The sequence below is a fragment of the Rhinopithecus bieti genome, unplaced genomic scaffold (genome assembly GCF_001698545.2).
Source record: "Rhinopithecus bieti isolate Rb0 unplaced genomic scaffold, ASM169854v2 scaffold_35856, whole genome shotgun sequence".
NCBI classification, from domain to species: Eukaryota; Metazoa; Chordata; class Mammalia; order Primates; family Cercopithecidae; genus Rhinopithecus; species Rhinopithecus bieti.
In genome coordinates this window covers 268840-295441 of record NW_016815820.1, presented here as the reverse complement: position 1 = coordinate 295441, position 26602 = coordinate 268840, and the positions used below count along the sequence as shown (strand labels likewise).

The 26602-nt window shown below is 40.1% G+C and overlaps 1 protein-coding gene across 1 annotated transcript in view; it reads right to left on the bottom strand.

The window, feature by feature from the left end:
• Window positions 1–347: 347 nt before the first annotated feature.
• The window catches only part of SPAG9 (sperm associated antigen 9), a 160650-nt gene continuing 134395 nt past the window's right edge, over window positions 348–26602 (bottom strand). The window contains exons 21-30 of the mRNA XM_017853862.1: window positions 24789–24984; window positions 22953–23078; window positions 21525–21605; window positions 20743–20817; window positions 17940–17964; window positions 15226–15397; window positions 12568–12681; window positions 10225–10401; window positions 6157–6306; window positions 348–1651 (exon numbers count right to left, since the gene is read on the bottom strand). Coding sequence (XP_017709351.1) covers window positions 1536–1651; window positions 6157–6306; window positions 10225–10401; window positions 12568–12681; window positions 15226–15397; window positions 17940–17964; window positions 20743–20817; window positions 21525–21605; window positions 22953–23078; window positions 24789–24984 — 1232 coding nt within the window. The 3' untranslated portion in view covers window positions 348–1535. The remainder of the gene's footprint in view (window positions 1652–6156; window positions 6307–10224; window positions 10402–12567; window positions 12682–15225; window positions 15398–17939; window positions 17965–20742; window positions 20818–21524; window positions 21606–22952; window positions 23079–24788; window positions 24985–26602) is intronic.

Below are 26602 nucleotides of genomic sequence, written 5' to 3'. Positions count from 1 at the left end.
AGTGAAATCCAGACTTTAATCTATTTTTTGCTTGTCTGTCTGTTTTGAGACAGGGTCTTGCTCTATCACCCAGGCTGGAGTGCAGTGGTGCTATCAAGGCTCACTGCAACCGACCTCCTGGACCCAGGTGATCCTCCCACCTTAGCCTCCCAAGTAGCTGGGACTACAGGCATGTGCCACCACACCCAGCTAATTTATTTTGTTTTGTTTTTTGGTTTTTTTGGTAGAGACAGGGTTTTGCCATGTTGCCCAGGCTGGTCTTGAACTCCTGGGCTCAAGCAGTCCACCCGCCTTAGCCTCCTAAAGTGTTGGGATGACAGGCGTGAGCCACCATGCCCAACCTATTTTGGACATTGTGAACGAAAACACGTAATGTCAACTTTTACTTTATGTGGTGTGTTAGCTTTGTCTTCTTCCCCTTCATAGTTTTGAAGATAACCCTTTCAGCTCAAAAGGGCACAAAAGCTAACATGTTATTCATGTACCAAATACCAAGTATGCAGCTGTTCTACAGTTTCATACAGAACAAAAGAAAATAACTTTCCTAATTAAATCTCTCATTCTGTACTTAGGCCAGACTCCATCTCACTACAGTTTTACTTGTATTAACAGGTTAAGAGCAGTCTAGGAACATTTGGCAAACAAGTACATTTTTCACATGGAAAAAACTCAATCAACATCACCATTCTCTGGTACAAGAAATACAAAACACATTTCCTTTAAAAAAATCCTCCCATGATGAAGTATCTTCTAAGCTTCCCAGAGTATGTTTTAAGCTTTATAAATAATAAACCTTTCAGACATGTCAGTATGAAAATGAGACTGGTCTCAAAAAAAAACCCATCAGAATATTCAGAGAAGTAGGCCTCATAAACTTTAGAGCTCTAATAAGTCAGAAACAGGAAACGTTTATTTAAATAGTGTAGTCTTAATTTCTTTAATATAAAACCCCCCCAAATCTGATGAAAACAAAGTTTTATATACCATATAAACAAGATTTGTCAGATTTGAAAGTGAAAGTTAAAGTAATTTACAGTTAGCTTTTAACTCTCTCGAACATTTAGATAAATCCTGATAATCCATCTTCTATTAGTGTGTGTCAATTTTACAATATACTGGGGAAAACTCGGCTATTGTATTTAATGGCACAGTTTCATTTAGCAAGTGTTTCCCATTAATTCCATTATTAGTGACAGCTAACAAGTGACCCTATCAAATGAAGTGAATGATATTAGACTGTGGCAGAGTAAACCACATCTAGATTGCTTTCTATAATTCACCAGTTTGCAGGAAGTAAACATTCTTTGATTTGTTCATAATACACTGAAGTTCCCTATAACACTGGTGCAGTAAACAGCTAGCTCCTCTGTATTGTTATGGTAGAACGGATTTTGTAATATAAAGTTAACAGGAAAAAATGCTCACACATTATGTGGTGAAACTTATCTCACAAAAGAGCATTAAATAAAAGGATAGAGGGAAAATAAACCATGCAGAGGAGACGGCTTCCCCATCTCCACCTGTTTCCTGTGGGCTCACTCACTGCCATACATCACTTGCCACACTATCAAGTGACTCCTTTCTGCTTTGGTGACAGAAGGTTCAAGTGGAAGATCCTCTCCAAGAAGTTCTGATTCTCCACCTTCATCACCTAGTGAATGATACGAAGACTCAAGTTAGGCTGAGCACAGAAAATACAGAACGATGTGAGTCAGATGTAATGCTCGTGATTAGTCCATGAACAAGATGCCCAAAACTTGTCTGACTTTCACGGGAGAGTGAACAGTAAAAGAAATACTATGAGTCAGAATCCTCACCCATATTCACCCAAGCCACTGCTTGACTTCAGAAAAGGTTAATTCATTTTTCAGACTGTATTTATAAAATCGAGTTCACTATACTATGTTGAAAAGCCATCCCAATATGTCTGCATACTGATGGTACCAGATATGAAAAGCTAAGAAGGCAATTCTGTGTTCATCCAAAATGAAGAGTCTACTCTCATTTATTTCAAACTAAGAAATGAGAAAAAAAAACTGTGTTATAAAATGCGTGAGCACAGGTACAGAGCAAACTAACTAAACCCAAATAGCTCACACTTATTATCAATGACAGGTGTAACATTCTCCAATTGAAGATAATTGATACAAGCATATGGAAATTAAAATAATCAGCCTGCAGCACTGCAGATGGCAGATTCATCAGCTACTGGGTTTTTCTTCCAATGATTTTCAAGTTTAGGATAGGTTATGAATTAACAGTGCATGATGGAAAAGAAGAAACAAAGAGGTTGGAGTAGCAGCCAAGATACGGGCTCTTCCGCATGGCAGTTGAGTGAATGTGATCCACGGTGTCCTGATCAGACACTGGCTTCCAAGGCCCAGTGTGGGGTACACCACACTCCTCTCCACAAGACCCAGTGCAGGGCATACGATACTTCTCGATACAAGCTTGCGTCAATTGTATCTGTTGTCACAAAGCAGGGTTATTTTGGCACAACCCAGTGAAAGGTTATCTAGTGGGATGGATTCTTCAGCAGAATCCTAAAAACATGTACACCACACAATCTAAAGATATATTCCACTGATCTAACAGAATTTTGTAATGTGCCCCATGTGAATTTCAGCTGGATAAAAGAAAATATTGATACTGTTGACTAGAAACAGCAGAAGAGAAAAAACCCTAAATATCTGCATTTTTCTCTGCAGGCCAAACTTTCCCTTACTAGTTCTGTAATGGCCTTTTCACAGCAATATCAAACTAGAGAGAGGAGAACACTCAGGACAAAATCCCATCTCTGAATTGAAACATAACCAGGTGGTTAGAAGGTAAAAAAATTAAGTTTGGCTCTTAAATTTAAAAAAATTTCAATGACAACAAATTAACTGGCTGAGACAAAAGGCTGTTGGCATTTCTTTTCTGAGTTGTTTTGAAGATTTTACTTGTAAGAAAATTATCTTGTCTGCTAGGGTCTCTACAGCTTAAGTTTTAAATTTAAATCATTAAAATATGGGACTGTTAGAATCAATTTCTCACTGTTAAAATATTACAGGAAATGGAAAAGGAAATGGACCCCAAAAAAGATCAAATTCGATTTTTTTTAAAACAGTATATTCACTATTAAAATTAGCCTATGCTAAAGACAAGTCTGTTTTTCAGGCTGGAAATAACGAGAGATACTGCCAAACCTGGTTAAGCAATTTTTGTTCTATTTTCAGGATCCACAAATGGAAGGAATTTTAGTGGAAATGGAAAAACCACATAGAGGTTTTATTAACAAACTCCTCAGTATGGTTCCAACTGCCATACTGCACTCCAAGACAAAGTTACAAAAATCATCCCAGCCAAGTGGAGTCCCTAACAATTCCTCTCATAAAAGGAAATTCAACAATAGTCAATTACTCAAAACACTTTGAAATGACTCCCTTCTTGCTGACATTCCTGGAATCAATTTCTAAAGTTAACACTAACAGACTTCTCCCTTTAAAAGTGTCAACAAACTTTTTGCATCAGATATTAGTGATACTAATCACATTTGTCACATTGTCATTTAAATGACCCTAATTTTTTAGGGTCATTTAAATGAGACAAGGTGGACTGTTTGAGGCCAGGAGTTTGAGACCAGCTTGGCCAACATGGTGAAACCCTATCTCTACTAAAAGTACAAAAATTAACCAGGCATGGTGGCACATGCCTGAAATCCCAGCTACTTGGGAGGTTGAGGCATGAGAATTGCTTGAACCCAGAAGGTGGAGGTTGCAGTGAGCCAAGATCTTGCCACTGCACTCCAGCCTGGGTGACAGAGTGTGAGACTCTGTCTCAAAAAAGAAAAATTATAGCAAATAATTATAAACATATTGGTACAGTGTCTTACAATTTACAAAGCACTACTCTTTCATGAGCATCAATTCTCCATGTTTTCTTTGTACATCTCTGGTCATTCCTTCTCAGATCCCTCCATAAGCTCTAATGATCTTTAAATGGAGTATGAATTCAGGGTTCTATCCTGGAACCTTTCCTTTTTCTTTCTTTTCTTTTTTTGAGATGGAGTCTCACTCTGTCACCCAGGCTGGAGTACAGTGACACCACATCTCAGCTTACTGCAACCTCCACCTCCTGGGTTCAAGTGATTCTCCTGTCTCAGCCTCCTGAATAGCTGGGATCACAGGTACACAGCATCACGCTCGGCTAATTTTTGTATTTTTATTAGAGACTGGGTTTCACCACTGGAACCTTTTCTTTTAACTCCCTGGGTGAACTCACCAACCCTCATGGCTTTTAGTACCACTCCACGCAGACAGCTCCCAAATCTCTCCCTCCTAAGATAGAGGACCTGTATATTCAGAAGCCCAGTGGAAATTTCCCACCTAAATCACCACTACGCTCTTCAAGATCAACATGACTAGCACTGGACTCCTCTTTCAGTCCCTCCAGACCTGCTTCTCCTGTTGACAGTCCTGAGCTCTATGGCCTATTCCCCATTTCCCCACATTCCCATCATGCTTCTCTTATCGGTTCCCACTGTTACTACCTTTCTTGGATATTCACTTGTTCCCAACTCATTTCCCTACGTCTAGTCTTGAACCTCCTTCACACAACTCTAATCACATTGCTCCTATAGTTCTCTTTTGCTTGAAAGATAAAGTACAATCTTCTTAATCTGGTATGTAAAGGCCTCCTATACTCCGGTCCCTCCCTCCCTTTTGAGAAGAAATTCATACTTTCTTCTACTCCACGCTCTTGTCATTTTAAAATAGCTTTTCTTCCATTAAGATGGTTTCATATCTCTAAACCTTTGGCCAAGCTACTCTCCTACCTCGGAGTGCCAATCCCTGGTCCTCCCCACCCCATTCCCCAACCTGACCCTCTGGGCTAAGACTGTGCAGCACTGAGTCCCTTCAAGCATCATTTCTTGACTTCCTTCTCTCCCTCCCCTTGGAAAGAACTGACTACTCACCACCAGAGCATCAGTAACATTTTAATTTATTAACATGTCTACATCTCTGCGCTGTTCTATAATCTATTAGATGAAGGCTTTGTCTGATTTGTTTCTGCATCTCCAGTTTAAGACTGATAGGTACACAGTAGGTGCTCAATTGAGCACTATATGTTTAATATAATATATAATAATATAATAACATGTTTGTTTTTAAGAAAATGAACAAATGAAGTTGTTTTGACACAAACAACACTTTAAGAAATATTTTTATTTCTCCATTTTGCCAGTTAGAAAACCGAGGCTCTAGGAGGTTGAATGACTTGTCCAAGGCCTTCTGACCCTAAATCTTATGCTTTTCACGTAAAACTTCACATTGACCACATCCTGCTATTTCTTTTTTTTGAGACAGAGTCTCGCTCTGTCGCCCAGGCTGGAGTGCAGTGGCCGGATCTCAGCTCACTGCAAGCTCCGCCCCCCGGGTTTACGCCATTCTCCTGCCTCAGCCTCCAGAGTAGCTGGGACTACAGGCGCCTGCCACCTCGCCCGGCTACTTTTTTGTATTTTTTAGTAGAGACGGGGTTTCACCGTATTAGCCAGGATGGTCTCGATCTCCTGACCTTGTGACCCGCCCGTCTCGGCCTCCCAAAGTGCTGGGATTACAGGCTTGAGCCACCGCGCCCGGCCAACACATCCTGCTATTTCTAATGCTCCCTTCAAACAATACATTTTGGTATGAAAAGAAATACCAAGGGCCGGGTGCGGTGGCTCAGGCTTGTAATCCCAGCTGGGAGGCCGAGGAGGGTGGATTACTTGATGTCAGGAGTTTGAGACTAGCCTGGCCAACATGGTGAAACCTCATCTCTACTAAAAATACAAAAACTATCCGGGTGTGGTGATGCACGTCTGTAATTCCGGCTACCTGGGAGGCTGAGGCAGGAGAATCACTTGAACCTCGAGGCAGAGATTGCAGTGAGCTGAGATCATGCCACTGCACTCCAGCCTGGGTGAAAGCATGAGACTTCATCTCAAATAAAAAAAAAAGAAGAAATACCAAAAAGAAAAAAACAAAAAACAAGAAACACGAAATTCTTTCCTATGTAAAGAGCTAGAAGAGAACCTTTTATGAATTATTATCAGAGTGGTTTCTTATTTACTTTGGGAGTAAACCCAAGTCATAGCACACAGTGCACACTGAGCTCCCAGAACCAATGACGTACCCATTCGGAAGTCGATGTAGCCCTCTCCTCCACTGATGACAAGCATAGACTTCAAGGGTGTCTGACTACCAGGCTCCTGTGCAGATGGCCCTGCTTTGTCACCTGTCAGATCCGTGCCACTACTGCTACTTTGTGGGCTGATGACTTGACCTGTTTTACACAGAAACAAAAGTGAATATTACTTATCACAGAAGGGAGGCTGGCTTTTTTTTTTTTTTTTTAAATATTTTTAGAGTTAAACAAAAAGGTAAATATATTCTAATAACCAAATACTGGGGAAGCTAGAAGGCTATCCATGATCAGAAAACATTTATATGAAGATTTTAAGAACCCAATTTGAGGCTGGGCATGGTGGCTCATGCCTTTGAGAGGCCAAAGTGGGAGAATCACTTCAGGCCAGGAGATTGGGACCAGCCTGGGAAATACAGTAAGGCCTCATCTCTACAAAAAGAGTTTGCTGGGTGTGGTGGTGTGCGCCTGTAGTCCTGGCTTCTTGGGAGGTTAAGGCAGAAAGATCACTTGAGCCCAGGAGTTCAATGTTGCAGTGAGCTGTGATGTGCCACTGTACTCCAGCCTGGGCGACAGAGCAAGACCTTGTCTCTAAAAAATAAACAAACAAACAAACAAAAAACCAATTTGAAAATCTAAGTAAAGCAATTTTGTAACAAAGCAGGAATAGACCCCAAAACCAGTATGAGATATATGCACGGCAAGGTGGGTCTTAGCTGCCTGCTTCAAACTACTTCCTTTTTCTTTTGAGACGGAGTCTCGCTTTGTTGCTCAGGCTGGAGTGCAGTGGAATGATCTTGGCTCACTGCAACCTCTGCTTCCCGGGTTCAAGCGATTCTCCTGCCTCAGATCCTGAGTGGCTGGGACTACAAGCGCGTGCCACTACGCCCGGCTAATTTTTTGTATTTTCAGTAGAGACAGAGTTTCACTGTGTTAGCCAGGATGGTCTAGATCTCCAGACCTCATGATCTGCCTGCCTCGGCCTCCCAAAGTGTTGGAATTACAGACGTGAGCCACTGCACCGGACCAAACTATTTTATTATTATTTTTTTGAGACAGAGTTTCGCTCTTGTTGCCCAGGTTGGAGTGCACTGGCGTGATCTCGGCTCACTGCAACCTCTGCCTCTGGGGTTCAAGCGATTCTCTTGCCTCAGTCTCCCGAGTAGTTGCGATTACAGGTGCCCGCCACCACGCCTGGCTAATTTTTGTATTTTAGTAGAGATGGGGTTTCACCATGTTGGTCAGGCTGGTCTCAAACTCCTGACCTCAAGTAATCCACCCACCTAGGCCTCCCAAAGTACTGGGATTACAGGCATGAGCCACCATGCCCGGTCTCTTAAAAATTTTTAATGAAGTCTTGCTATGTTTGCCCAGGCTGGTCTCAAACTCCTGGGCTCAAGTGATCCTCTTGCCTTGACTTCCAAGTTGTGGAATTACAGGTGTGAGCCACCACACGCAGCCTACCTGCTGCAAACTATTATAGTCTATTATCTTTTGATCTGAAAGACAGTGGAAAAAGTCTCTCCCTTGAAAAGGAATGTGCTTATTTGTGTAAGAGACTGAGAAAAGTCTTCAACTTAAGCCCTATGAGTTTGCATTGTCATCATTAACATTTAAATTTATTTCAAATTTATGGCTTTCCTCTCATATTTAAGGAAAGTACAGGTTATTTTTAATTTAGATTATGCAAACACAATTACTAGTAAATGTGCTGTTTGTTCTAAAGCTTAAGTTCTAAGGTAGAATCCTTGAGTGTGAAATAGTAGAAAGAGAGAAACCTTTACTATTCACACTATGAACAAATGAGCAATCTCTAAGCCATCCCTCTTAGCAAGATTTAATTGTGGGATTTTTTTCCTTGTCAGAATCTGCTGTCCTTTGGTCAAACTACACAGACAGTGCCTCCAGGAGCTAGGTGGACAGTCATTAATGCGACACACTGTAACAAAATTAATGTATGTTGAAAGTGGATAGGATAGGCTGACGTATCCCCACAGGGATTCATTCATACATTACTCAATTATACTTTGGAAGAAATCAAGCATTGCAGAAATGACTTCTGTTGGTAGATGAGTTAGCTCTGCCACAGAAGCAAGAGCACAGTGGTATTACTGATAAGACCAACCAGAATGGTTTAATTTTTAGGGCCAACTGGCCTCACAACAACCATGTTGCTAATTCCACTTTTGGATTTATATCCAACAGAAAATTCTTGCACATGCACACAAGAAGGTCCGCTTCAGTACTGTTTTTAATAGTGAAAAAAGAAAGGGAAGAAGCCTAGAGGTCCATCAACAGAAGAATGAATAAAATGTAGCACTTTTATGCGGATATAAGAATATCATTTAAATGAATAAACTAGATTTTTACGTATGAACATTGATAAATCTCAAAAAATGAGAAGCAAGTTGTAGAAGTATACATATGAAGCACAACGTTTAACATGTAAAGTCCAAAACCACAGAACAATCATACTTTGTTTATAAATACATTCAAACATAATAAAAATACAAAAACATGGGCAAGAGGATATGCATCAACTTCAAGACAGTGGTTACCAATGGAGAGGAAAAGGAGAGGAGAATGGGATTAGAGAGGGATACAAAGGAGATTTAAAGGGGACTCTGATATTTCATTTTTTTTTTTTTAAGCAAGAGAAACACTGTTACCAGCAATCCCATTTCTAGGAAGCAAATTACTACACAAATATATAAAATGTACAAATGAGGTTTCAGAAAGCTCATTATCACTGTTGTTAAAAATAACTGAATAATTGCTTAGGGTACCATATGCCACCCCTTGCCCCATGTACATATAATCATTTACTCTTTGGAAGACCCTTGGGAAAATAAGTATGATGAGTAATTTGACTTGTTGGCTCGGTACCCAGATATTTGATCAAACACCAGTCTCGATATCACTGTGAGTCTTTTTTAGATGTGATTAACATTTAAAACAACAGACTTTGAGTAAAGGTGATTATGCACCACAGTGTGGGTGGGCCTCATCTAACCAGTTGAAAGCCTTAGGAGAAAAAGACTGAGTGATCCCAAAGAAAGAGAAATGTTGCCTCCAGACTGCTTTCAGATTTGGACTGCAATATCCACTCTTCCCGGGGTCTCCAGCCTGCCAGTCTGCCCTGCAGATTTCAGACCTGCCAGTCCCCACAATTGTGTGACCCAATTTCTTAGGATGTCTCTCTCTTCACACGCACATCCGCACGCATCCTACTGGTTCTGTTTCTCTGGAGAACACTGACTAATATACTAAGACACTGCTATTTCTACATCACACAGTTAGTTGGTGGGGCAAAGTCAGATTTGAACTTTGCCTAGCTCCTAAACTTGCCACTTATGGGAAAAAAAAAAGAATTCAAAACATGGGTCCTGCTTACAGATGGTCAGTAACCATCACTTTAGTATTGTCAATGGATAATTTTTCATTTTTCACTGGACATCATCACTACCACCTTTTGTCTGGGTAGTGCTTTGTAGCTCCCAGTAGCATTTTCATTAATTTTCATAACAAATGAAGTAGGCAGAGCAGATATTAATCACATCCACCTAGGAGTGAGGAAATGAGTCTCTGAGGTTAAGTGACTTGCTCGAGGTTAGTGGCAGAGACACAAGGCCCAGACCCCCAGGCCTCCTAGTCCACTGCTTTTTACTGTTAAGCTGCTAAAGGTACCAGAGTGCATTCTCTGTTCCTCCATGCAGCCTTGATGATAGAAGCTTCTTTCTAGTGATTTCTCTTATTAGGTCACGACCATTTTTGGCGATCCACGATGATAAAATACTACTACTGCTTTTCAAAAGTAAGCAAGTCTCCTAAAGAAAAATCAACAAATTTGTCTTTGGGGGTGGGAGAGATATTCCAGAATAACTTCATTCAAGTATCCCTATACCACCTTACTCACACCTCCATTGCAGAACTTCCTTCGTATATATTGAAATTACCTGCAATTCGAGTACTTAGCCCTAGACTATTAGGTAGTGGAACCAAGAGATGACAGAAGAGAGACAATTACATGGAACATCTCAACAGAATAATCTAACATACCTGGGACTGCCACAAAGAATTTCACAGCATCCCGGTGCCCATGGAAGCAAAGCTGAGCATGTGCCATTGAACAATAGGGTATAAATGTCCCTGGAGTCACTTTATCGCTGTTTTCATCACCATATACACGGATTACACTTCCAGGACGATTTCCCGGTACACCTGAGGTTTTATTTGCTGCAACAGAAAAACCAAATACCAAATATTTTCCCCTAGAAAATAGTAATGGATGTAAGAGGTTACTGGTTAATCCTTATGATATTATCTAAAAGCTACAGCCAGTTGAGATAAAAAAAGGATGGCAATGCCAATTCAAGACAAAGCTGGGAAAAAAAGGGATACAGCATGCTAGTTATTTTTAAGTACCTCAGTAAATGGAGTAGGGGATTTTGCCAGTCTAGCAATAAGTAAGCTTATTTTTTAAACACATCTATTCATTTAAAAGGTAATTTTAGTTAAAAACAAGAAAACAAATTTGAATCTTAGTTGTTTCTTGTTTTGTTTTAATGCCCATGTTAGAAAACTAAACATTATACAGTTTAAAGTAAATGGGTATATTTTCAAATAAAGTCTTTCTTTATAGTTTATCTTCTGATTTTTCTTCCTCGCAGTAAGAATATTTCCCTTGAGGGGGGTGGTAAAAAGCTGTGCTTACAAGAATCCAGCCACTACAATAGAGCAGCTTTTATTGATATCAGACTGATGGTGTGCTGCGTTACTGTAAAAGACCAGACTCACAAAACATCCCCATTCCATGGGCGAGTAAGTAAATGAAAGAAATATGATCGGTAACAAGAGTAAACGATGTAAATTAATGACAGCTTTAAGAGATGTTTCATGTTTATACTGGAAGGAAAACAAAGTCTGAAAGAAAGTTCAGCTGCAACAAAAGATGATAAATAGACTAAGCTGCTGAGCAGTTTGGTGGCCATGTAACAAACATTAAAAAAAAAAAAAAAAAAAAAAGACACCTGCTGCAATGCAGTGACTGCAAGTGGATGACATTTAGGAACATTCAAGAGGGTATTCTAGAGGAGTGGTAACAGCCTTACAGTGGCTATTAGAAGCCAGGAAGAAGAGCTTGGTTCAGGATCTGCACTTACCCCTCAGCCCCAGTAAACGTCCCTGGTGGAGGATTACAGCTAAAGTGAGAAAGGAGGAAAGGGGACATGGAGAGGTGCACGACAGGGAGGAGAGAATTACTGTGAGCCACCACTCTCAGCGTCTTCTATCTGGCAAAACTGGCACTCAAAGCCTCTAACGAAAATAACAAGATCCCACTTGGCATAATACCAAGTAATACATAAAGTTCTTCCCAAGCCTTCTATAGAATCTCTGCTCAAAAGGAAAATCTGATTTATGGTATTTTGGTTTTTTTTTTTTTTTAATAATAAAGCAATTTTAGTGAATCTGAATCAAAACACTAAGAACTCAATGTGCAGCATTTCCTAAATGCTAAAATTTCTCCTTTATTCTCTCTCTCTCTGTTTTTAAAAAGAAACCTCCTGTTCCAGGAACTATGCTAAAATGAAACTCTTACAAATGAACTGAAATGAACTCCAGGGGGATCTCTGGAATGGAATCTCTTAGGATATAAGGAGAGGTCTAAATATGATTTATAAGTAACTGCAGAAAAGACAGTTGGGATTGAAACCTTGGGTTCTTTTAAAGACTTCTGAAATACTTCTAGTCTTTCTCCCTCCTCTGGCCTGAAAAAAGGGTGACTCTGAAGTGTATATTTATTAATGTATTTTATAGACTTACAGTATTTGCTTTTAAACCATTCCCTGCCATGAATTTTGCAACACAAAAACATTTACTTAATGGATGATTAATGTAATGGAACATTGTATGAGAAACACACAAAGTATATTTTACTCATAAAAACAATAAATCACATTCTTTTAAAATAGAAGATAGATGGAAAGGCTTGCTGAACTCCCGAGAAACTTCTTCCACAACTTTTTTTAAACTTCGAATAAGACAAACTACCTGCTAAGGAGATATGAAAAACTAGGATGGATGCTAGGTAGTATTTTTGGACAATGGTATAACAAGGCTTAAGAGAAACGGACTTTAACTTTTATTTCAAAGATGAAATAGGACCGTGATTCCCGAGCTGTGAAAACGTTTTCACAAGGAAAAACCTTTAATTATGACTACTAGTCTTGATACATGAAAACTTATTTTCCTAGAATTTGTAAGTTTCATTGAGTGAAGTAACAATAGCTAGATCTTTGCCATCGCTGATTTTCTGAGCTAACACAGATTTGAATTCCAGACATAACTATTTCCTATAATTCTCCTATTTGACCCATGGCAGTTATCTAAAAATATACTTACTTTCTGTCAATGGGATGGAGATAATGACACCATTTCCTGTCCCCACCCACAAACGATTACAAGACACCATAAGAGCTGTGATTCTCACAAAAGAGAAGCCCAGTTTTCCAGTACCTGTAAAGAAAGGAGAGAACACTTTATTGAGAAACTAAAGCAGACAGCGTGTTACATTCCAAGTTCCTTAGAAGTAGCAGGATTACAAAAAAAAAAAAAAAAAAAAAGGAAGAAGTAGTAGCAGGATTGATACAACACAGAGGAAATGTGACTAGAGCCAGATGGATGTTTCCTGAAGGCTCATATCAAAGTAAGCTCTTATTGGGGCTTATTGTCTGACAATTCAGGGTTAATGGAAAAAGAAAAGCATAAAAGTGGGTAATGTAACATTATTAGTTAGAAGAAAAGTACATAGGAAATAGGGTACATCAGGAACTATGACACAGGATTTCCTCAGGGAACTGTAAAACCAAACCGACACATAGAACAAAAAACCCCAACAGAAAACAGTGAAACTGGCAGGGCACGGTGGATCACGTCTGTAAATCCTAGCATTTTAGAGGTCAAGGTGGGATGACTGCTTGATCCCAGGAGTTTGAGACCAACCTGAGCAACATACTGAGACCTAATCTCTAAAAAAAGTACAAAAACTAGCCAGGCATGGTGGCACATGCCTGTAGTCCCAGCTATGTGGGAGGCTGAGGTGGGAGGGTCACTGAAGCCCAGGCGTTTGAGGCTCTGTGAACTGTGATCCCACCACTGCACTCCAGCCTGTGCAACAGAGCGAGACTTTGTCTCTAAAAACAAACAAACCCAGAGAAATCAAGTGTCCTTTGATCTTATAAGCTGAAAAAGTTCTGGTTTCCCTTAAGTTTATTTGCATAAAAATATTTGTAAACAAAATCTACACTTTTCCCCTCATTTATATATTTAGGCTCTAAAGCAGTTAAAAAATTTTAAGTATTATACACAAATAATTTAGGGAGAATAAATGCATTTTTGTATTTCAAGTTAATTCTTACAGTTGATCTTATGATCTTATTTTCAGTGACTTGAAAGGCAAATTTATTGAACAGGTAATACATTTAAGAAAGACAACATTAGTACTCATAAGTTCTACTTATAAGAACTGAGAGCATGATCGCTGAACTACAGAGTTAGAAGGAGGCTTAATTACCATTCAGCCTAACCTAGGACCTTTAACCTCCAGTCAAAGTATGTCCCTGAAATTAGCTGGTGTTTGCACATGTGTATACATTTTAGGGAGAAGGTACATAGCTAGAAATAAGGTTTTCTGAGGGCAGTAACTCTAAATGGTTGAAAATCGCTGGTCCAGTTCAATCATTTTTCATGAAAGGAATCCTTTATGACATTCCTAATAATCATTATAGCACTGGGTCCGGTGCTCAAGATAGAGCAGGGAACAAGATAATGATGGCCCCTGATCTTCATGGGGCTTAGGGTCTGTAGGGGAGAGATTATAAACAAGAATCACATAACACTGGTGCAATCACAATAATGACAAGCCCATGAAGACAAAGTATGACAGGATCTAAATGAAGGTCTTTCCTGAATATGACAGGTAGGCTATGACCTGAAAGCTATGTAAGTAAAAAGGGACCAAGAAGAACTTCCCAGGTAGATGATACAGCAGGACATGTGAGGACCCTGAAATGGGAAGGAGCTTGTTGAGCTGTGGGTTGGTGTGAGCAAGGAGTGTTTGAGAACATGTAAGGTCTCCTGGTCATGTCACTTCATCTCAAGGCAACAGTGGACGTATGTCAAGGTAATATCTGCACCTTGGTTCCTAGGCAGAGAACAGACTGGAGTGGCAACAGGGAGCCCAGTTAGGAGGCCTGGGGGTAAAAGGATAGTGGTAGAGACAAGAAATAACTGATCTAATACAGTTTTAGAGGCAGACTTGAGCGTTCCCAGTGACAGATTAGATGTGGGAAATAAGAGAGGAGGAGTCCAAAATGATCCCAACTTTCCGTCAAGAACAATAAGGGGCCAGGTGCACTGGCTCATGCCTGTAACGCCAGCACTTTGGGAGGCTGAGGTGGGCCAATCACTTGAGCCCTGGAGTTTAAGGCCAGCCTGGGCAACAACTGGAGTTTAAAGTAGCCAGGCATGATGGTGCAGGCCTGTCCAGCTACTGGGGAGGCTGAGGTGGGAGGATCACTTGAGCCCAGGAAGCCAAGGCTGCAGTGAGCCGTGATGGTGCCACTGCACTCCAGCCTAGGTGATAGAGTGAGATCCTGTCTTGAAAAAAAGAAAAGAAAAAAACAAAAAACAAAAAAACAAGGCAGACTGAAACATCTGTCTGACACTTTCAGTGATAAAAGTTCACTATTCCTGAGGTAACTTAATTCATTGGTTCTACCCAGCATTTTAGACTATTTAAAAATAAAAACAAGGACTGGGTGAGGTGGCATGTGCCTACCTACAGTCCCAGCTACTACGGAGGCTGAGGTGAGAGGATTGCTTGAGCCCAAGAGTCCAAGGCTATAGTGTGCTATGACTGCACCTGTGTACAGCCACTGCACTCCATCCTGGGCAACAACGCAAGACCCCATTTCAATAGAGAGACAGAGAGAGAGAGAGAGAGAGATAAAATAAAACACCCTCTTTGATTGGTAAAGATAAAACATGTTGGAAGCTTACCTAACATTTTGCTTACATAAGGCTCAATGTCCACATCCTGTAGATGTTGATAAGTGTGTGCATGATAGAGACGAAGCGTAGAATCCAAGCGAATGGAGACCCACACGCCATCCCCCACCCACGCAAGCTGTCGTACTTGGCTCTCCTTCCTGGGATGTGCGTCAAAAGATTTCTAGGAGAGATTGTCCAATTACAAAGTTACTTTTGCTACATAGGAGTTCATATTTAAAACTGTGCTAATTTGCACAAGTTAGCAGACTACTGAAAGAGAAGCCCAAATACTATATATTAAACATGATTACTCATATACACAATTGTTTTCGTCCTAGAATGCAAAACAAAATAAAGAACTAAGAACAGGATATTGGACTTGAGCACTATATAGGACATCACACAACAATACTAGCACATCCACACTATGTAACAGTGTTCAACAGAAAGATTTTTTAAATTTTTTTATTTTTGAGACAGTCTTTGCTCTTGTCACCCAGGCTGGAGTGCAATGGCGCAATCTCGGCTCACTGCAACCTCCCATTCCTGGGTTCAGGCAATTCTCCTTCCTCAGCCTCCTGAGTAGTGGGATTACAGGCACACACCACCATGCTGGGCTGATTTTTATATTTTTAGTAGAGCAGGCTTTCACCATGTTGGCCAGGCTGGTCTCAAACTCCTGACCTCAACTGATCTGCCCACCTCAGCCTTCCAAAGTGCTGGGATTACAAGCGTGAGCCACTGCACCAGGCCTAACAGAAAGATTTTATCTCCAGATTTTGTGTTGTTGCAGAGCCCCTGTGTTGAAGTAAGATCACAATTATAATTAATCAGGCTGGGTGCTGATGGCTCACACCTGTAATCCCAGCACTTTGGGAGGCCGAGATGGGAGGATCTTTTGAGTCCAGGAGTTTGAGATCAGCCTGGGCAACATGGTGACACCCCAACTCTACTATAAATACAAAAATTAGCTGGGCATAGTGGTGCACGCCTGTATTCCCAGCTACATGGGAGGCTGAGGTGGGAGGACTGCTTGAGCCCAGGAGTTGGAGGTCAGTCTGGGCAATATAGCAAGACCCCGTCTCTACAAAAAAATTAAAGAAAAATTAGCCAGGTGTAATGGCGTGTGCCTGTGATCTCAGCTACTTGGGAGGCTGAGGCAGGAGGCTTGCTAGAGCCCAGGAGTTTGAGGCTGCAGCAAGTTATGATTGCGCCCCTGCACTCTATCCTGGGTGACAGAGTGAGACCTTGTTTCAAAACAAACAAACAAAAATACCAAAATATAATTAAACTACAAGGAACCCACACTGCTGTATATGTGTGTGAGGAATAGGCTGAGCATTCCCAATCCAAAAATCTGAAATCTGAAATGCTTTAAAACCTGAAGTGTTTAAGTGCTGATATGATACCATAAGTCACCCTGAACACAGTATTTTTTCTACTGCACTAATGGTATATCATATTTTTCACTGTTATAAAGTATACAGGAAACATAAATAAATTTTATGTTTAGACATAAATAAACACATATTTAAATAGACATATATTTAAACATAAATAAATTTTATGTTCCATGCCCAAGATATTTCATTATTTATGTATATGCAAATATTCCAAAATCTGAAAATAATCCAAAATGTGAAACACTTTTGGTCTCAAGCATTTTGAATAAGGGATACTCTGGCCGGGTGCGGTGGCTCAAGCCTGTAATCCCAGCACTTTGTAAGGCCGAGACGGGCGGATCACGAGGTCAGGTGATCGAGACCATCCTGGCTAATATGGTGAAACCCCGTCTCTACTAAAAAATACAAAAAAACTAGCTGGGCAAGGTGGCGGGCGCCTGTAGTCCCAGCTACTCTGGAGGCTGAGGCAGGAGAATGGCGTAAACCCAGGAGGCGGAGCTTGCAGTGAGCTGAGATCCGGCCACTGCACTCCAGCCCAGGCGACAGAGCAAGACTCCATCTCCAAAAAAAAAAAAAGGGATGCTCAACTTGTGTGTGGATGGATGGATGGATGGATGGCCAGATAGCTAGCTAACTAGATATATATAAACAGATATATAGATAGATAAATATAGATAAGACAGACAGAATTGATATTAAAAAAACAAACACCAAATGGTTAACTTTGAGACTTCCAGGGAAAGAAATGTGATTTGGGGAGGGTAAAGGAGAGCTTTCACCTAATTTCCTGTATGTTGTTTTTTTTTTTCCTAAACAATTTCGAATGCTTTATGTATGTGGCAAAAAAAACAAAAAAAAAAAAAAACTGTAGAAAACAATGCTAGGCAGATGCGGGACTCATGCCGCGTAATCCAGCACTCGGAGGCGAGGCAGGCGATCACTGAGGTGGAGTTCGAGACTTAGCCTGGCCAAAGCGGCCAACATGGTGAACACCGCCATCCTACTAAAAAATATTTAAAAAATTAGCCGGGTTGGTGCCGGCACCTGTAATCCCAGCTACTTTGGGAGGCTGAGGCAAGAGAACTGGCTTGAAGCTGGGAGGTGGAGATTGGCAGTGAGCGAGAAACGTGGCCCACGCAGCTCCAGCCTGGTGACAGCGCAAGACTCTGTCCAGAAAAAAAAAAAACTAAAAAAGAAATCAATGCTAGGAGGTATGAGGTTTTCTTTTTACATACAGAATTCCAGTGCAATGTTATCTTCTACCTGGACAACATATAGGATGTGCCTGATTAACACATGGGGACAAAACAAACAACACACCTCGTTCTCAATATCCTCATATACACTAAACAGTATCAAAAACGCATGTATCACACACACAACACCATACATATCTCTGGATAACATAGCACAGACACCACATTTTAACATTCATGTATAGAAATCCTCTTTCTTTTTAAAAAAGCCAGCTTCCTACGCGCTCTCACAGTCAAAAGTGGCAAGAGAGTTACGTAACACAGAAAGCGCTAGATATTCAAATACACTACTCAAGTGCCCTAAAACACACAGATCCCAGAAACAATCTTCTAAAAAAGCTGAAACATAATTATTGTCCTATAGTACTTCGACCATACAAATTCAATAAATATAGAAAACATCAGCTAATAGACTGCCTCTATTTTTCATGGCTTTGGCTGGCACACATAGATTTTGTTCATAGGCCACACCAGCTTTGTCATGTGACCACAGTGCATGCAACGGATGAATGATTGAGGCCGTCGCAATGTCTAAGAGCGTGATGAAGTTTCGACAAATCCACTGCCATCTTTAAAGAAATAAATAGGTTATATAGTAATCGCATACCAACTGTTACTGCAAATCAACACAAGAAACCATGTATTCTGTGTATCAATAAGTATAGTTATTGAGGAAGGCACCCAATAGTCCACGTACTAAGTATATCTTTTATTGGCAGCTTGGGTTCTTTATTCCATACAGCGCAAACGGTTGGAAGAGACCCTCAAACGATCATCTGCCTTCAAACTAGCACCAGTAGCTCAGACCCCTTACAAACACGCTCACAAAAAAAGCAGGGTATGTGATGATAAATCAGTTACAAGTTATCGTATCATAATATATTTAAAATTATAATGCGACTTAAGGTTATTTGGGAATTATGCTCTCACTTCATTGTACATTTTGATGATATTTTCTTGGGTAGTAATTGAGGGCAATTCATCCTAACCTAGGAATTAACTGCATACTACATTTTCAGTGATAATAGAAATAAGAAAGCAAGAACCACGTCAGCCAGAACCTTGCTTTGCGTTGTTAGCTTTTGTGAGCACACGCCACAAAGCAAACATCTCATTTCAGACAGTTTTAACTGAAAAATACTACCCAGCACTAGCAAAGTCGTCTTTTGTATGTAAATCACGCCATTCGTGCGCACTTTTGCAGAGTGGAAAAACAAAAAGAATAAATCCAAGTTCAAACTTCTTCATTAGCACCCTGAATGTCTCTCTTTTCAAAAAACCAAGTATACCGGCGGGCGTGGTGGCTCAAGCCTGTAATCAGCACTTGGGAGGCGCGAGACGGGCAGGAGGTCACAAGGGTCAGGAATTGAACGCATTCCTGGCAAACCCGGTGAAACCCTGTCTCTAACCCTAAGAAATACAAAAACTCAGCGCACGTGGTGGTCGGCGCCTGTAGTCCAGTCACATCTAGGAGGCTGAAGGCAGGGAGAATGGGCGTCAAACCCGGGAGGCAATAAGTTGGCAGTGGCTGAGATCGGCCTGCACTCCAGCCCGCGTGGCGACCAGAGCGAGACCCGTCTCAAAAAAAAACAAAAAAAAAAAAAAAAAAAAAAACACACAACAACAAACACAAAAAAAAAAAAACAACAACCCAAGTATCTTTGGCACGTGCTCTGTACCTACCACAGTTTTACAGACCCTTCGTCCTAACTCTGTTTTGTTGATGTCCATTGAATATGCTGTCTTGTCCTGAATACCCTTTTTTCCTTGAGGCTTAACGGCATTAAACTCATATTACCTAAAGTCAACCTTTAGGTAATTCTCACTCTTTAGACATGTCTCCCCATCTTGCTCTTCTGAACTCAAATGCAGGACTTTACATTGACACTTACTACATGTATTTTACTTGTCTTATTCTGTCAATATTATTTTGAATTCAATTTACCAAAACATTCATTGTTTCACTTTTTTTGTAGGCTTTCCCACTTATTAGCTGAGTGGCCATGAAAAAGTGACCAAAATGCTGTGTTTCAGTTTCCTCATCTATAAAATGAGGATGACCATGGAACTTTCTTCATAATTTAACGTAAAGATCAAATATAGATAAAGGGTTGAAAAGGTAAAACGCAGCCCTCTTGCTCTTTGATGATATGGAGTCACTAATCAGCAATTTTCAGGTACCAATCAATTACAAAAGCACCTGTCATCTACTCCACATTTCCCCAAGCCCAGAAAGATAGGAGATTTTGGGAAAAGTTTTTCTAAAATCCAAATTCAGGGTATCTATATTTCATAATGCTTCCCAGATATACCAATCAAGTGGGTAGAAAATGATGTGTCATTTTTGGTTGACACAAGTACCAAGGAGTTATGGAGGAACACATACTAAATTCCCTCAACTTAATTCATTCAAGGTAGGGTTTCTGATACCACCACCCCTCTATAGATGAAACAATGGTTTTAAAGGGGGAAAATATAAATAAGGTGACATGAAAACGATTAAACCTTACCCAATTAAAATTCTTTAAAACAAAGTCCAAATGTTAAGTGGACACAAATTATTTTTAAAACATAGGACATTAAAATAACACCAAGTTTCTCTGAATTGCATAAGCATATGAATGAAAAACAAATGCCTCCCTATCACATTATTTAAAAGTACCATAAAATGCCCATTGTGGTAAACATATTTTCCCTAAGGCATCTGTTAATGTATACCTCCATGCAGGCACTAATATATTTACTGATGTTGTGTATTGTTATTTATTCTTTATCCTACTGACTATCATTTCTTTAAAACATAAGCCAATCTACTTAAAAATGCTTTGCAAAGCAACAAATTAGCGTCCATGTTATATACACATCACCACTCACCCACTCCTCTGTGAAAGATTGCAAGGGTGCCATCAGCCAGGGCTACTAACACGATTCCCTTCACGTGTCTGCAAACAGGAAAGGGGAGTTCAGAACTCTCCATTCAGGAACACAGAAGGGACCACATGGTACTGAACTAGTTCAGGGCCTCACAAAGGACCAATCTGTGATGAGTTAAGGAGCTGACACCAGAACATCAATGAACACACCGCTTTCTTCATTGTGCATGTCCGGCTGTGAAAAATGTCAGCTGAACTAAATAAACAGCATGAGTGGTATCTCAGTTGTTTCACTTTCTGGCCAAGCTTCTCCTCTCATCACAGACAATCAACACAAACTCCAAAGACCAGAGACATGCACCTTGAGTGGAACCAACAGAGTCAGCTCTGTGGGCTCAGAGATAAACTGTCTGATTTTTGATAGGGAACACACAGAAAAGAACTAGTAAATCAATGCCCCAATCAACATATTCACAAGCCATAAAGAATATTCTAAAATAAACATAAATTAATAGGTATTGGTTATTTCCTGTAGTACTAAAGAACTCCCAGTATGGTGAGGACTCAATCAAGCAAGTTTACCTTTCTACTTGGTTTTCTATTATACGGTTTCATTCTCACTTAACTTCTCTGATTCCATAAAAAGGGTGAAAAAAAACAAACAAATCTGGATACTAATTTAGTTGTGAAACATGTATTAGCTTTCAAAGTCTTAAAATCTAGTTTATACCAAAATGCATAGTTTTAACAAGAAGAATTTCCAAAATAAAACTTACACAATACTGAGAATCGAATCTTTAAGTTTAATGGAATGGAGACATTTCCTCCACTGGGCTACAGATGAATGGACATACAAACTGCAAGAACAAAGTCAACACTGGTAAGGCATAGAAAACATCAAGACATTGCATATATCTAATAATGATTGCGAAGTTCATTCAGAAGGAAAGAAGAGTAACATAAACTTTAGGAAAAGGTGCTGCTGCTTTTGTGCAATGGTCACAAAAGAAAAATGAGAGTGAGGGTAGGCCCAAGGTAGAGAAATAGGCTGCTGAGCAAAGAGAAACATATGAAGACTGAAAAGCAGGAACTAGTACAATGCAGTCAGTTTCACACACTTAGTCCTTGGGCAAAACTCTTTTTTTTGAATTACCTTACCTCTCTACTACACTGACCTACAACTTTTGGATGACAGAGTGGCCCACATAGGGAGTCGCAAACTATTGCCTACAGGCCAGATCCAGTCTGCCACCTGTTTTAATCCAGCCTGCAAGTTAAGAATAGTTTTTATATTTTTAAAGGTGTGTGTGGGGGGGAAATCAGGGGTATTTTGTGACAGGGGAGATTTATATGAAATTCAAATTTCAGTGCCCATAATGCTCTACTGGAAGACAGTTATGCTAAGTTTGGCAACTCCTCACTTTATAGTATTGGACTCATATGAAAAAGACGTACTACAGGTTGAGTAACCCTTATTTGGCTTGGGACCAGAGGTGTTCGGATTTCTGATTTTTTCAGATTTTAGAATGTTTACATTATACATAACAGTTGAATATTCCTAATTCAAAAATCCAAAATGCTCCAATGAGCATTACCTGCCAGCATCCTATCAGTGGTCAAAAAGTTTCAAATTTTGGATTAGAGATGCTCAACAGTAATCCTGCTTAACCTTGGGAAATGCACAATCTTGTAAAACTCTCCACATGACTGAAAAATGAACAAACCATATAATATTAGTTATCATCATCTGACTTTTCAGATCGTGATTTGTTTTGCCTATCTTAGTGAAAAATGTATTAAAAGTTGGGATTGGGCCTTCCTGCAGCCAAAATGTTGGTTTAATCCCAGTTTTCCTGCCCACATTCTAGCCTACATAAATTAAATATTCTCTGTCTTTGTGCTGTTCAGGATTTTCTATTTCTGTATCAGCTTGATTTTAAAATTTTACGTACCTCTTCTTCCAAGAATATTATAGAAAGGGAACATTCTGTGACAAAGAAACATATGGCTTACCATTCAGAACCAGTGCAAGTCCAGTTTATGTGGTAGTTGCAACATAACATCAAATTGTGTATATATATAAAATTCTTTGCATTAATCCACACTTTTTGTATTTGTGTTTACCATATTTTACTTATCTTCCAATTTCAAAAGCAAAAGTAAAACAATAAACATATTCTAATGTTAAAAGTGTTGGCACCTACCAGCCATTTTGAGCTCCAAGCCACATAGTTGGTAAAAGACTACTCATTTTCTGGGCTTCTTCTCTCACCAGGTCTTGTTCATTTGGCAGTACTGATATTTGATCTTTATATGCATCTGAGTCATTGCTGGAAAGGTAGGGCAAAAGGAAAGAAATCTGAGTATACTTAACTATAGTTTTCAGGGATAAATACTTCTACATTTAAGTTTGTTCATTTGTTTATTATTTATTTTTTAGAAATAGGGTATCACTCTGTCACCCAGGCTGGAGTGCACTGGCACAAACAGGGCTCACTGCAGCCTTGACCTCCCAGGCTCAAGTGATCTTTCCACCTCAGCCTCCTGAGTAACAGGGACTAGAGGCACATACACTATCATACCTGGCTGAAACTTCTAGTTAAAAAAAAAAAAAAAAAAAAACCACCAGAATTCCAGAGAAGCCAAAGTCAAAAGCTTACATCACATATTTCAACAATTGTATCAGAAATAACATTAACAAACTAGGAAGCCCAAGGAGCAGATAAGATAATAAGACATTGTAATGAAATACAGCAGTTAATATTCAGACTATTATTATGGCTGTCTCTTATTTTGGGTTTTGTCATAGTTTCTTCTCAGGTGAGAGAGACGGGAGGGATACACACATGCAAAAAGGAGGGAGATATATAAAGAGTTACCTAAAATAAATTAAATCTGAAATATGTTTAATGTTCTATCACAAAACCTTTCTTTTGAATTGTCAGGGCATATTTAGTAAAATATATAACCAGGCTATCAAATTCAAACATGACTTATTCTTAAATTAATAATTCAGGCCAGGTGCGGTGGTTCACGCCTGTAATCCCCGCACTTTGGGAGGGCAAGGTGGGTGTTTTTCTTGAGGCCAAGAGTTCAAGACCAGCCTGGCCAACATGGTGAAACCCCATCTCTACTAAAAATACAAAAATTAGCTGGGCGTGGCAGCACATGCCTGTAATCTCAGCTGCTTGGGAGGCTGAGGCAGGAGAATTGCTTGAACTTGGAAGGCGGGGGTTGCAGTGAGCTAAGATTGCACCACTGCACTCCAGCTTGGGTGACAGGGTGAGATGCCATCTCTCTTTTTTTTTTTTTTGAGACGGAGTCTCGCTCTGTTGCCTGGGCTGGAGTGCAGTGGCTGGATCTCAGCTCACTGCAAGCTCCGCCTCCCGGGTTTACCGCCATTCTCCTGCCTCAGCCTCCGAGTAGCTGGGACTACAGGCGCCCGCCACCTCGCCCGGCTAGTTTTTTTTCGTATTTTTTAATAGAGACGGGGTTTCAGTGTTAGCCAGGATGGTCTCGATCTCCTGACCTCGTGATCCGCCCGCCTCGGCCTCCCAAAGTGCTGGGATTACAGGCTTGAGCCACCGCGCCCGGCCGAGATGCCATCTCAAAAAAAAAGAAAAAGAAAAAAAAAAGAATTAAATGTTAACCCATTTATGCTGGAGATTGCAAATTTTTTTGGTAAAAAATCAGGCCTCAGCGATGACTTTGAGCAGTAGGATATGAATAACTCCCACAATCTTAGTATTCCAATAATGGACCACTAGGCTTAAATGGGTTATTAATTAATCTTGCTTACTTTATACACTAAGAGGAAGAATATTTTTTTTTTAAGTTGGAAGGTGTATGGAAGAAATGGGGGGGAATATCCAGGGAGAATGATGGAGAGGGAATACATGAAGATATCACAAGAATAGGTATCTTTTAGTCCACCACAGTGACACTAATTAGTGGAAATCTTTTGACTGCTTGAGATTATTTTGGTTCCTTTTATCTGTGCACTTCACCCAGTCTCCTAAGTTGATGACCCATTATTATACCTCGACTGATACACTGGGGAGAGGTCTTCTGGGATTTGAACTCCCAAAGGATCTGTAAAGACATGCTCTGTGTAGACGCCAGTTTGGGAGATGTCCACTGTGTCTTCAGCTGATCCCGCATTCCCTTCTGTAGCTTCAGTTGCTTCTTCTGCTGTTGGAACATTTTCATCAACCTCACTATTTTCTGCTTCCATTTCTACAAAGTAAATAAAACACTATTCCGAGTCTGGGCTTTTCTCTTCCAATTATTTCCCCACACAAACCCCTGTTATAGAATTCCATTCCATCTACCCACTCCTTCACACTGTATCATTAAATTAAGAATTCTTGATTCCATTTAACAGTCATTACAGCATCTTTTTTTTTTTTTTGGCGGAGTCTCGCTCTGTCACCCAGGCTGGAGTGCAGCGGCACAATCTCGGCTCACTGCAAGCTCCACCTCCCGGGTTCACGCCATTCTCCTTCCTCAGCCTCCCGAGTAGCTGGGACTACAGGCACCTGCTACTATGCCTGGCTAATTTTTTGTCATTTTAGTGAGACGGGGTTTCACTGTGTTAGCCAGGATGGTCTTGATCTCCTGACCTTGTGATCTGCCCGTCTCGGCCTCCCAAAGTGCTGGGATTACAGGCATGAGCGACCGCGCCCAGCCTACAGCATCTTCTTTCAAGTTCTTTCAACCTTGTTACTTAAGATCTAAATTAAGTCCATAATGAGGCATCTGAGGGTAGCCTTAGACTCTATACAGATGGCAGGTAAAAAGAATGGATATACCTGGTGGTTTATCCATCACTGGAGAAGCACCATTGGTACTAGGTGAAGTTGCAGCTCCTGTCACACCTTCTGCAGAACAACCAACCACCGTGATGCCTCCTAATAGGCTGTCTGTCTCTGCTGAGCTGTTGCTTGTCATGCTTCCACATAAAGATGCTTTGTCTACCTGACCAGATTCTGAAAGATCTTCTCCTGCAGGGTAATCTGTTTCTCGTGCACCTGAAAAATAAATCTTCTTGTAACAGCAAAGTAAACTTCTATAAATAACATTTTTTTCACTAAAACAATTACAGGTTTGAAATGAGAGTATGCAGATGAGATGTACAGCTAGTTGAATACAGGTAACATTAAATTTACATTAACAAATCTTCACAATATGGGAAGGCAACTTTAAAAAATTAAGATAATACTTCTATTAACACAAATGCAAATAAACATAAAAATGTCAGAAAAGAAACTTTTGTTCTTTTTCTTTTTTCTTTTTTGAGACAGAGTCTTACTCTGTCACCCAGGCTGGAGTATAGTGGCATGATTTCAGCTCACCGCAACCTCCGCCTCCTGGACTTAAGTGATTCTCCTGCCTCAGCCTCCTGAGTAGCTGGGACTACCGGTGTAAGCCACCACGCCCAGCTAATTTTTGTATTTTTGGAAGAGACAAGGTTTCAGTATGTTGGTCAGGCTGGTCTTGAACTCTTGGCCTCAAGGGATCCACCAACCTCAGCCAAGTCCTGGGATTACGAGCACAAGCCACCATGCCTAGCCAACTTCTGTTCTTAGTGAGCTCCTCAGCAGCCACAGGTTAAAAACAATCTATTATATCTGACAAGGTCAGTCAAAACAAATTTTCTTTTAAATCATCAAGACTACTACTACTGTTACTTAAAGTATAAGCTTCTATCCATTACTGTTAAAAATTAAATACCCCAAGTATATAGGGTGACTTAGATATTAGTAAAACATTAAAAACTAAGCATTTATAATATAAAAAATATTTACAATGTAAAAATAAATCTCATTTTTTAATTTAGAAAATTGTTTTATTT